At 45.4% G+C, this 12,961-nt stretch overlaps 1 protein-coding gene across 2 annotated transcripts; it reads left to right on the forward strand.

The window, feature by feature from the left end:
• Positions 1 to 1,910: 1,910 nt before the first annotated feature.
• On the forward strand, positions 1,911 to 12,936 carry LOC310692316 (serine protease 27-like). 2 transcript variants are annotated; one of them, XM_083473047.1, is made up of 6 exons: positions 1,911 to 2,548; positions 7,298 to 7,318; positions 9,589 to 9,748; positions 10,215 to 10,486; positions 11,257 to 11,417; positions 11,609 to 12,936. In XM_083473047.1, the coding sequence occupies exons 1-6, from the start codon at positions 2,494 to 2,496 to the stop codon at positions 11,894 to 11,896; spliced, it is 957 nt and encodes a 318-aa protein (XP_083329173.1). In that variant the 5' UTR covers positions 1,911 to 2,493; the 3' UTR covers positions 11,897 to 12,936. The 2 variants fall into 2 exon arrangements, with proteins under 2 accessions (XP_083329173.1, XP_083329174.1); XM_083473048.1 differs by having other exon boundaries at positions 2,485 to 2,548; positions 9,589 to 9,662.
• Positions 12,937 to 12,961: the final 25 nt, after the last annotated feature.

The raw sequence follows: 12,961 nt of genomic DNA on the forward strand, positions 1-12,961 counted from the left end.
TGGGTTCACCTAGGGACAAAGCGTCCAAGATTTCCACTACCTTGTTATGATGCCTTGGGAAGAGCTCTCCTGAAGGCAACTTCAGCCCTTCTCCCCTCCTGTTTCTCTAGGCATGTTAACAACCAGTAGTGTAGCCCAACTGGTCTATGCAATGGGTGGGAGGGGGGGGAGGACACAGCAAACTCTGTGTTTGCTGTGTTCAGAAAACAGTATGTGCAGCCCAGAAACGCAAGTGAGCAGTTTATTTCATGGGAGCACATAAAATACGGAAATGGGAGGGGGGAATAGTGAGTATGTAGCTCAACATGGAAATGAAGCACTGTGGATTGTTGGTCTAACTGTTCCTACACTGGAACAAATTCAACACAGCTAACCCTATTCTCAACTGCACTGGCAGCTTGTGATGTAAGTTTATTTATTCATTTGATTCCATCTACAAATCACGTCCCATCAAATACTTCAAAGTGATTTCACAATTCCATATATGAAAACAATCTGGCATATGCAAACAATTAAAAACAATCTCTAATCCAAATTGCATACAGACTGGGATAAAGAGCCAGGCTGCTGGTTGAAGAGGTCAAGAGCAATGAGGAAGTTGGCAACAATCCCATTCAAAAGGCTCTTGGCCTAGTTGGGTTTGGAATGATTGACAGGGAGCACTGTCTAGACAATTGAATGAGTGCCACATAGCCAGAGGCTAGAGGATGAACAGAATTATAGAGTTGGAAGGGACTCCAATGGTCATTTAGTCAACCCCCCCCCCAGAAATGCAGGAATCTCAATTAGACATTACATGACAGATGACCATCCAACCTCTGCTTAAAAACTGCCAAAGGAGGGCAATTCATGGGAGTCTGTTTCACTGTCGAACAGCTCTTACTATCAGAATGTTCTTCCTGGTGTTTGATTGGAATCTCCTTTCTTGTAACTTGGATCCATTGGTTCAGGTCCTAGCGTCCAAAGCAGGAGAAAACAAGCTTGCTACATCCTCTGTGCGACAGCCCTTTGGATATCTCAGTTGCTGTGGCAGGGAGATGGGGTTGCCAAAGGGTTAGACAGCAGTTATTTCATCAAGAGTGTGCCGTAGGAAGTTGCCCAGTAGGACATGATCCCTCAGCCTGGGCAGAGTGGAGGATGAGAGACACTGGGCAATTTTAAAGAGACATTAACTTGGGGTCTGGATCACAAGACAGAGGATGTCTGAGCAGGATGCAGACTGTGGTGTGGGAAGCTTTTTATCCAACCTTTAACTTGGTGCCCTCCAGATGTTTTGGAGCAGAGCTTCCACCATCTCTGACCATTGGTCATGGTGACAGGAGCCAATGGGAATTGTGGTCCATGATATTTGGAGAGTTCCTAGTCAGGGAGGGCTGCTTTAATCCTTTGGCCTTTCTGGTCCTGATCAAACCGAGTATCCTGAGCCCTGAAATTTGCAGTGGGAGGAAACAGCTAGTCGATGTTCCTTTCATTTACTTAATAACTTTTTAATGACTGCTAAGCGGAAGAAAGGTTTGCATTTATCCTGACGCTGAATTGTTTAATGCTTATACAATGAGGGGGCTTAGACTGGTGAGAACTGGCTCCTGATGTGAAGTGCAGGGATAATTGTAAACACTGCCCCTGGCACAGAGCACACCTATGGTTCCTGTTTAGACCATCCCACCCCCTGCCACCCACAAATCCCCACTCATAATTCTGCCAACGGGAATCCACCCAAACCCTCAGGCTTTTCCAGCATAGTTTCCCTCTTGAGTCCCCAAATCCTTCTCCCCGCTATTAAGTCTAATCCAGGTGGTGACAAGGCTCCTCTTCTGTAAACTCATTGTTACCTCTTCTGGTTCTGTTCGCCACTGCAATATTTATATGGCTGAATGACAGGTGGAGGAGAGGTCTAGGGAGCAGAACACGTGTGATGGTTATGTGGTGTACAATATGGGTGGGATCTAGAGGGCTTTGGGTAGCAGGCGGGACTGCTGGATTCTTTCTCCAGCTATCGCTCAGTCACAGTGGGGATTTGGTTCTGCAGCCAGTCCTAGATGGGGACTTCTAGTGGGTGAGATTGGAGCAGGACCCCTGGGATATCTTAAAGGAAACATGATGCCTAGTGATTGCAAAGGCTAAGAGCCAGCGTACCCGGATTCTCAGAAGATTTAGCTCATAAAATTTCATAGATTTGTGGTGGGGTCACAAGTGAGTTAAAACAATGTTGTCCAGTGGACTTTAGACTCTCTACAATCCAAGTTGGTTCACCATGTTTTTTAGGGAGAAGTAACAGAAAGAGTGAATCGGTTGACACTCTGGAGTTTCCTACCCTACTTTTGGTTGGACTCCTGGGTTCTTCCTGTTTTTTGGGGAACATTAGTTCCCTTTCTGTTGGGTATAACAGCTTCTTAGACTCCTTTGTAAACCTGATTGTCTGCCTGGAGATATCTGCTCATCCTGTCCTTCCCTACACTGAGGTCGCCAGACAAGAGGGACAAGGTCTACACCATGGCCACAAAAAGAATGGGGTTCTTGTTTCTTCTGATGCTGCCCCTGATGAACAGTGAGTACAAGAAATAGTTCCTGCCTTTCTCTATACTCTCCCCCTGTATGCTTGATTACTGCACACATCTTCATCCCCATTCTGACTTTATTTATATGAAGCCAAATTGGATACAGTGGGATTTAAAGAAAATACATTTATTAATATGAAACATTTGTAGACCACATTTGTAACACATCACAATGGTTAATAGTTAAACATTTTTAAAAGACAAAATAATGAAGCCGTTTAAAACAAAGGAGTACAGTCAAAATTACCCAAATTACAGAAAAGTCAGAAGAAAATGAGACCCAAGGGCAACACACCATGTCACTCAAATGCCTGCCAGAAGAGAAGGGTGTTACATCCTTTCTGGAGCTATACAGCTGCAAATAAAACCTTTAAAGTGTGTTTTAAGTGCAATATACAATGTGACACTAGATGGTGATGGTGAACCTTATGGATAATTCAATGTATTTTTAAAAACATTGCTTTTTTATTATTAAAAAATGCATTTTCAGAATGGCTTTTATATGCGTGTGTGGAATCCCCCTTGGTAAAGGAGTTTGTTAACATTTTATTTAGTATTTGTTTTTCAGCTATGCACATAATTCTTGTCCAGCGCATCTGAATATGTTGAATGCATAGGGGAACAAAACCATCATGGCACAGAAGCATGGGACACATTTCAAACCTTTCCCGTTTATTTTTTAAAAGTAAATATTTATAACAAAAGAAATAGTTATAACTATTAAGAACAACATTTCCAGTTGAGAAGATCTCTTGTGCAAATAAATCTCGAAATACTATACCCTCTTCAAAAAGTCAACAGAAAGGAAATATTTCGGGCACAGTTTGGTAGTGAAGATCAGCTGGCTGAGGAACAATATGATTTGGCAGAAGCCCAACTGTGGTGGTGGAATATCAGCTACAGAGCCACCATGACAGGGATCATTCTCAGGATCGGGGAGGAAAGGGCCATTAAAAACAAACAAACAAACAAACAAACAAACATGCACCTAGATTGTAAGGGGTTAAAATACCATTAATTCAGAACTTTTAAACAATTTTTCTTTATATATACACACATTATGTGTGTGTTGGCTAGGGAAACCAGTCATTTAGTACAAATTAAACACCAGAGAAGGTAAACTATCACTGAAACACACCAGCGATGATTTCCGTACTTTAGCCTAAAGTTATCTCTTTTAAAATACCGTTGTACATCTGATGACCAATTGGAAAATACAACCTAATTCGGTTATATACTGTTGTGTTATGAGAAGACACTTGGTGATATGAAAGTCCTGTCTCTGGTGGTATTAAATCAGGGATGAATTAATTAGCAGATGGGGATTGTCACTAGCAGCAGTGGAAGAAGCCGCGAGGGCACCTGGGGTGAGGGTGGGGTGAGCTGCCCATAGGGGCTGGGCGCACTGTGGGGCCTCCGAAGCGTCTGCCTGCCTCCTCCCACTCAGCCACCCTACAGTTGAGGGGGAAGCAGCGGGTGGACCATTTGGGCAGTGTGGAGCCTGCGGGGGCCCAAGCCACTGCGTCTCTCCCAGGAGAGATGCGTGGCTCAGGCGTGCTGCAGGCCCCGCGGTGAGTGCCACCCGGCATTTTGTCACCCCCCTCAGTGGTGACACCTGGGGTGGCCTGCACCCTCCTTCCTCCACCCCTGCTCACTGGACTGTGTAGTGATTAAGCAATGAATGAGCAAGTATGATCCTACTGAAAGGGCATTCCTTGTGCTGGGATGTGTCTCTAGCATTTTCCCATGAGCCCCTTGGAATAAGGGAGTGAGGTTTTTAACCAGGGTTGTGGGATAATAATAATAATAATAATAATAATAATAATAATAATAATAATAATAATTTTATTTATTATTTATACCCCGCCCATCTGGCTGGGTTTCCCCAGCCACTCTGGGTGGCTCCCAATCAAGTGTTAAAAACAGTACAGTGTTAAATATTAAAAACTTCCCTGAACAGGGCTGCCTTCAGATGTCTTTTAAAGATAGGATAGCTGCTTATTCACATCTGAAGGGAGGGTGTTCCACAGGGTGGGCGCCACTACCAAGAAGACCCTCTGTCTGGTTCCCTGTAACCTCACTTCTCTCAATGAGGGAACCACCAGAAGGCCCTCGGCGCTGGATCTCAGTGTCCGGGCTAAACGATGGTACATGGGGGCACAGCTAGGCTCCAGTAGAAAACTTTATGTTTTCCCAAATCATGGTTGTGTTGAAAGACTGTTGCGTGATTAGGAGACCATGAATAGATACATGTACATCTGCAGGATTCCCCCCCACCCCCAGTGGAGAAGGGAGTACATGGTGAAGTAAAACACTGAAAGAGGAGAGCAGGCCAATCCCTCACAAAAATGGAAAAGAATAGCGCTGGTACATTTTGTTTCATATCTTGTTCTATAGAAACTTATTCCTTTTCTTTTAAATGAAAGCTGGAATCTGGGGTTATATTTATGGGGGTGGGGAGCAAGGAAACTACTCCCTCCCCTTCTTTGTGGGCACCCATGCATGGATGAAGAGTTCAGATTTTATTTTTAAAGCACGATGCTGAAACCTAAAAAGGGCCTGGAAGCTACACTCTCAGAGCTGAAATGCCATTTCCTTGAATGTCGCTGTGCCTGCAATTTGGTGACAGCTGCTCTGTGGTGAGGAAAAGGCACTTTGCATGTTGTCAGGAGAACAGTCGTCTTCTGATGGCTCTGCTAAGCCCTGGCACTGAAAAGGGATTATGGCAAACTCTGTATGGATGTACATGTGAGAGACTTTCTGCTTTGATGTTTCCGATGCTGTCTTAGAGACTTCATTGGATGATTTGTTGCTGATATTAATATTGCAGTTTTGAAGCAACTGGAAGCATAAGAACTGACTCCTTCTGAAATAAATTACTGTCCGGGCCCATAAAAATATTATTCAAAATTTTACTGACACAACTCTTTAAAATGAAACAGAATACAGTAAGTGATTCCTCCAAAACACCCATGCAATGTCTTGTGCTGTCCAGCACAGGCTCAGCATCTTACAAAATATGAAATAATCCAGACCAACCTAGGAGCAAAGGTCTCTCCTTCTCCACAGTCTGCATTCCAGCCTCCAGGCTGTTTACTCTCCCTTCAGGAGAGCTTCATTTACATCTTCACTCCATTGAGTTTGGGAGACAACAACAACAGCAACTTATTTATACCACGCCCATCTGGCTGGGTTTCCCCAGCTACTCTGGGCAGCTCCCAATAAAACATTAAAAACTTCCCTAAACAGGGCTGCCTTCAGATGTTCTCTAAAAGTCAGGTAGTTGTTTATTTCATTGACATCTGATGGGAGGGCGTTCCACAGAAAACTCCCTTCAAAATGGAAATTTTGCAACCTAATACCTCTCACATGATCTAAGGTTACAACACCTGTTAACTAGCAGTGGACAACAATCCATTAGTAAATCATTAACTTAGCAAAAGCTCTAAGTGCTCTCCTTGGCTTTAATATAGCCCCATGGAAAACCCCATGTGAAACCTTTTTGCCAATACACAGCTAGGCATTCTCACTTCAAACCTTCATTAATACACATACACTTTTCATTTCTGTGTGAATTAAATCCATTATACTTAACAGGATTGGTCTGTCTAACCCCTCATGGTTCAGTCCACTTAGAAGCAGCTCTCCATGTTTTCAGATAGAGGCCTGGCTTGCAGGTTACACTTAGCCAAACCATGAAATGGTAGGCTGTTGGGAGCATCAACTGTGGGGAATGGGTGAAGTTGCTACTGTGACAGCGAAAGATAGTCCAGTGCCTGAAGCAAAACAACCCCCAAATAATAGTCATGTCCCCTCACAGCAGTAAACTAACTGAGCTACAATCCTCTGCCCTTTATTGGTGCCTCAGAGTGTTCCCTCAGCCTGTCTCATGCAAGGGCTAATTCTACTTCCCACAGCACAAAAAGCTCTGCAACTCCTGCACATTTTATTTTTTATTCATTTGCTGACAGGTAACACCTTTGTTTGTAGGAGATAGCTGCAGTTGGAGAAAGAATGAGATTTGGTTCAACACTGCCCCCTGATGGATTGTTTGCATGCTGGAGCCTGAGGTGTGGCGGATCCGAAAGCTCACTCCCCCCCTCACAGCCTCTTTCCCAACACTGTGACTTTAGGATGCAAATACATTAACTAAACATTATGAAAGGATAACTTAAGAGATATCTGCAGTGGCCACCATGAGTGTTACGGGTGTTATGGTGACATTACATTTTTTTGAGGGGTGTGTGCAAGGCTCCCTAAAACAGAGTGCAAAGGGATTACATGACATCACAAAAATGGCACGAGCAAATGGCAAGCAAGCAAGTGGACGGTATTGCTATAAGCCTCATAAATGAGGCAGCCAGCAGAGGCAGCTCATTGCAATAGTGCACTTTGAAGCCTTCCAGTGCAATCGGATACACGCTTATTTAGATGCAGGTCTCGTTGAGTCTATGCACACACCATACATCTAAAGCACTTTCCCACCCCCCAAGAATCATGGGGACTGGGGTTTGATAAGGGTGCTGGGAACTGTAGCTCTGTGAAGGGCAAGCTACAGTTTCCAGGACCCCCCTGCCTTCATTTATGCTTACTCCCCACCCCAAGCAAGTGTGCACAGGATTGCAGCTTTCAGAGTTTGGAGGATTTTTGAAAAATAAAAAGATACATCCTCTTCCCAATGCTAATAATAATTTACTTCTTTCTTCCTCCACCCCCCCTTTCCTGAATTCTTTCCCCAGGGGCAGATGAATTGTTTTCAGGTAAGAATGTCACCCGTGCAATACAAAGCAAACTAGCCACCTGGGCTCTGTCCTCAGGTTCAGCTTCAGAGTGGGTTCCTCAGTTTGAGTGGAGGGGAAGCAAGGGGTGTGTGCCCTGGGAATTATGATCTGTGGATTCTCTAGAGCATGGGTTGGCAAACTAAGGCCCACGGGCTGGATCAGGCCCAACTACCCTCTGGATCTGGCCTGCAGGCAGTCCTGGAATCGCCACTTGGATTGACATGATCGTTCGGGCTGCGCCATTTTTTTTTTGGCATTTTTTTTTGGGGGGGCGCCATTTCTCCCCCTCCCTCTCATACACCACGGTGGCACCTTCTCCCTCCCTCCTCCTGGCTTCTCCCTGCCCTGGGCTTTTGATTGGTGCCAGCCAATCTGAAACCTCACTCCCTGCCCAGACTCGCCACCCACCCGCTGGCCTCTCTGTCCATGGCCGCGCTGTGGGCATCGTGAAGGGCTGGAGCTTGGCACGCCTGCTGGCCCCACGCCTAGCGCCCGGGAAAGCTGGCCCAGAAAGGAGAGGTGCCGCCGCTGGCTGCCAACCACAGGCAGAGCGGAGGAGGAGGTAGGAAAGCAGGGGGAGGGAAGGAGCTGGGGGAGAGAGGGGGAGAGAGAGAAGCCCCCCTCCGTCGTGTGCGCATGCGCACACGGTTTAACCCGCTACAAGGTCTGAGGGGCAGCGAACCAGCCCTTTCCTAAAAAAAGTTTGCTGACTCCTGCTCCAGAGAGAAGTGGGTCATAACTGTGGTGAGCTTTCGACAGCAACAAAGCCCAAGCAAAGTGCTTTGCCATATTATCTCAGTAATCCTGACCGGAAGGTAGGTCAGTATATCTTATCCACATGCTTGCTTTAGAGATCTTTCTCAGAAACACCACATTGTGTTACCACATGGTGCATCTACTGCTAGGATGTTGTTGGACTTGGAACAGGGAGACAAAGCATGAGCCAGTGTGGTGTAGTGGTTAAGAGTGGTAGTCTCATAATCTGGGGAACCGGGTTTGCGTCTCCGCTCCTCCACATGCAGCTGCTGGGTGACCTTGGGCTAGTCACACTTCTCTGAAGTCTCTCAGCCCCGCTCACCTCACAGAGTGTTTGTTGTGGGGGAGGAAGGGAAAGGAGAATGCTAGCTGCTTTGAGACTCCTTTGGGTAGTGTTAAAGTGGGATATCAAATCCAAACTCCTCCTCCTCCTCTCAAATCTTGACTTAGCCAACAATGTCTACCAGATGACTTAGACTGTGAGCTAGTGAACTGTCCCAAATTTGTATCTGTAGCTCTAATACAGCTATATGTGGCCCTCAGGATGTTGTTGGGCCTCAGTTCCCCTCAACCTGAGTCAGCATGGCCAATGGTCAAGGTTGATGAGAGCTATAGTAGTCCAATAGCTTATAGACTGGGTAGAAATTCAACTCATTTCTCATTTAAAGGAGAAACTACCTAATTCACATTTTCCAAAAATATATGCAGAGGAATCTTTCAACATTTGCACTTCTCTAAATTTTGCAGTGTGGTGCAATGTGGGCTAAAAAATACATACATGTAGGTAAAGTGTATTAGATTACGGGAAACTGGTTTGCAAAAATGTGTGTGCTATGCAAAACTGCATATGAACATATATATTAGGAGACATTTGGACTATAAGCCTGATGAATTTTCATGAGTGCTTTCCTTTCTCTGTTAAATCACAAACTGATGTGTAAATGTGGAGATGTGAACTTCAATTTTGGAAACAGAGAAACTGAAACTGACATATTCACAGTCATCTCTGCTACAACATCCGGAGGACCACAGGCTCAAATTCCTACAGTAGCGGTTGGGCATCCTAGTGTAGAAAGGTAGGGTGACCTAGTACTTTCAGGCAGTTAGAACCCAAACAGGTGTGATGTGGGAGATCTGTGATTGGCTTTCCTTAATCCTCTCTTTTAAAGCTGGCGTGGGGAGCCCTGATTTTGACAGAAGCAATGGCATTGGGATCAAGCCTATTTCTGTGTGTGTGTGTGTGTGTGTGTGTGTGAAAGAGAGAGATATGGAGGAAGGGAGGTTTAGAACATGAAAAAGGATGCTAAAATACATGCCGCCTCCCATAGGTATTATTAAGCAAAGAAGGAAAAGAAAATAAGATAATCTGGCCATGTTTGCTTTAGCTCCCAGGAGCTAAAATATCACCAACCTTTGGCAAGGAAACAATCAAAGTGCACTTTTCCAGCTGTGTTGTGATCTATGCATTTCCGTGTTCTTCTTTCCTCTTCAAGTCTGTGGTCAACCAGTGTTGTCTGACCGAATTGTGGGCGGCCAAGCCTCACAGAATGGAGCCTGGCCATGGCAGGTCAGTGTTGGTTGGAAAGGGAAGCATTTTTGCAGTGGGTCCCTCGTGGCACAACAGTGGGTTGTGTCAGCCGCTCACTGCTTTAGGTAAGTACCAGCAAGGAGGTAGTGACATTTCACCAGTGTCCTTCAGAAATGTCTCAGTCTTTCTGCATGATGGGGCCAGGTAGGCATGGCAACACGAGCAGTTGCATCAATATCATGTTAGAATGAAAAGCTGGTGGGTCCCCTGATTTGGATTGGGACTCTGGTGGTGGTGTGTGTGGCAGGCATTTAACTCCTTGGCGTTTAACCATTTGACCCCCAGTCTGAATCAGGCCCTTTGCACCTGCTAATAACGCTAAAAAGGAACTTATTCAGTGCAAAGGCTAAAAGTGTGAAGGTGTCATGGCTAGTATGGACCACTGTTGGCTTTGAATCACAGCCTGGAGGTTGCTGGATCCTGGGAAACCCATTTTTTAAATGCTCTTTGACTGTTAGTCAGCGACTCCATCCCTTGCTGCAGTATCACACCCCACTGCATTTTCTTTTTTGTTTCATTTCTGTTTCTCAGACTGAATCCTTTCTCAGACATCACCGTGACCTTGGGAGCATATCAACTTGCAAATAGAAGCTCCAAATCCCAGACCGTTCCTGTCGCCCAAGTAATCCGTAACATAGCATTTAATGGGACTGGGACAGGAGGGGACATTGCCTTATTGAGGCTCCAAAGACCCATGAACTATAGCCCATACTTCCTCCCAGTGTGTGTGCCATTTCCTTCGTCTGTGTTCCCTGAGGGCATGGCGTGCTTTGTGACTGGATGGGGAAACATTGGCTTTGATGGTGAGAGCCTGGTGAGAACATGGGGTTGGAGGTCAACCTGAAATGAATTCTGAAAGAGAGTAGCATGTTTTGGGAGGGTTTATCCTTTAGTCACGGGGATCCCTTGAGCCAGAAGTGGGTCACTGGATACCACAGATGGCTATTCTAGCTTCTTGACAGAGTGGTTGCTTACTGGTAGGGAGAGGGAATGGATCTGCTGGTGTTTGTGAAATGTCAACCTTCTCACACCTTGCCTCTCCCCCTCCTGGTGGCCACCACTGATAAGGCCCTGCTTTAACAGATGTGAGTCTAGTTGTTGTGAATGATGGTACCTGGAAGAAGCCTTCTTCAGAGGGGGAAAGGTTTATATGGGAAGATATTCTGATTAGATACTCGCGTCCTAAGCTGTTTACAGCTTTAAAGGTTAACACCAGTACTTTAACTTAGCCCCCGTAACTATTTGGAGGTAGCTGGTAAGGACATTTGAAAACTGGAATTGTATTCTCTCTGTGGCTGGCTCCAGAGAGTAGCCAGACCACCATGTTCCAGTAAGGCTTATCCCTTTTGTGTTGCCTGTTGACCCTTGACTACTGATTCCATCACCGTGCAGATCTTTACAGTGCAGGTTTGTTAAGCAGAGTCATATAGAGACTCTTAATTCAGGCCTGCAGCAGAGTTTCTCCTTGGCCACAAGAAGAAAGGGAGAGGGCAGTCTTGAGGCAGGGTTGCACAGGGTTGCACATTCACCATGCCTAAATGCAACTCACTTTTCTTCTCCTTTGCATTCTTAGTACCACTTCCATCCCCTCAGACGCTGCAAGAAGTCCAGGTCTCCCTCATAGATGTTGACAGATGCAACGAGATGTTCAATGTGCCCCCAGCTGGGTCCAATCCTGTCAAAGACAACATGATTTGCGCTGGATATAAAGAAGGAGGAAAGGATGCTTGCCTGGTGAGCAATTTGACAGTTGTCTTGAATGGTTTCTTGATGTTTCCAGATGTTCCTGGCCTATTTCTCAGAGACTTCTACAGATGCTCAATAAGGTCTCTATGTGGTCAAGGAGCAGGCACTGAGATACTGGTTGCCTGGGGACAGATTTTGAGAGGCGTTATTATTCCCTGCTTCTGCTTGTTTGTTTCTAGGGTGATTCCGGGGGGCCCTTGGTCTGTGCCCAAAATGACTCCTGGTTCCTGGTTGGCATCGTGAGCTGGGGACAAGGCTGTGCAGTCCCGTACCGCCCCGGCGTCTACACCAGAGTCACGTCCTATGGTGATTGGCTGCAACGTTACGTTCCTGGCCTGCGGTTTGGAATTGTGCCCATCGCTCTGGAAGGGGGAGGGAACCATTTCAGACTTTTCACTTCCACTCCTCTTGTCACTTTCTCTTTTTCCCTCCTCCTGCCTTTCTTGCAGTGGGAATTCTTGAGGTGAGGAGTTCCTTGCCAGCTTGATGCTGTAGAGTCAGTGCTGAATTTGGGTACATTGTAGGCAGCCCCAGGTTGTGGGGAACCTTTGGGCCTCAAGATGTTGCTGAATTACGACTCCCGCTGGCCATACTCACTGTGACTGATGGGAGTTGTAGTTCAGCAGCACCTGGAGGGCCAAATGTTTCCCACACCCAGTTTCCTGCTTGAAGGATGATTTAGGTTGCAGCTTGAAGATCAGTAGGGCAAAGCATTTGTGTCCCATAGTAAGTGAAGGGTAGGTGCCATAATTGTTCTGGTTCCTGGACAAAGTGCCCTAGAATTCTTTGCTTTCTGCCTTCTTGCATTGTGACAAGATCCTCTCATTTAAAAAGTAATAATGTAATCAGGTTTCTAGTCCAAATAGCAGTGATGACAAATGTGAAAGCACGTTGACTATCCCAGAGAAAATCTCAGAAGCCAGGAAGGGGACTCACCCCCTGTTTGTGGGTCTTGCATGGGCTTCTGGTTGGCTATTGTGAGAAAAGAATGCTGGTCTGGATAGGCTAGTTCTCAAACTTTTTTCTCTGGGCCACACTTTCAGAATAAAATTTTCCTCGTGCCACACCATTTTTTAAATTGATAAGCAATACATTGGAAAACAAAAAGAAACAACTCCTAGCAGTACTTGATTTATAACATAGAACACAACTACTTTATGATACAATCATGGGAAATCTAGAAAATATAAAACAATGACTAATAATAATAAGTCACTTGTACCCTGATCATGTGACTGGGTTGCCCCAACCACTCTGAGCATCTTCCAATGGAACAGGAATCATTCTCAAAACATAATATTGATTTTCCTTGAATCTTCCTGCCACACTTGCCATCCTCTCCTTGTGAGGTTTGAAATCCAAAGAGCTAAGTCTTTTTGGGGGGTGGAGTGGGGAATGGGACAATGGAAAGTTTTTGTGTATATGTGTTGACACTGTGCTGAAATCTGTCATAAAATTTTTGGAAATATTTCTTTGTTGCAATAAAGGCTTCTGTTTATTTGCCTCATCGCAGGTTGCTTTCAAATGACTTA

Source organism: Podarcis liolepis (assembly GCF_965112155.1).
Source record: "Podarcis liolepis genome assembly, chromosome: 13".
NCBI lineage: Eukaryota > Metazoa > Chordata > Lepidosauria > Squamata > Lacertidae > Podarcis > Podarcis liolepis.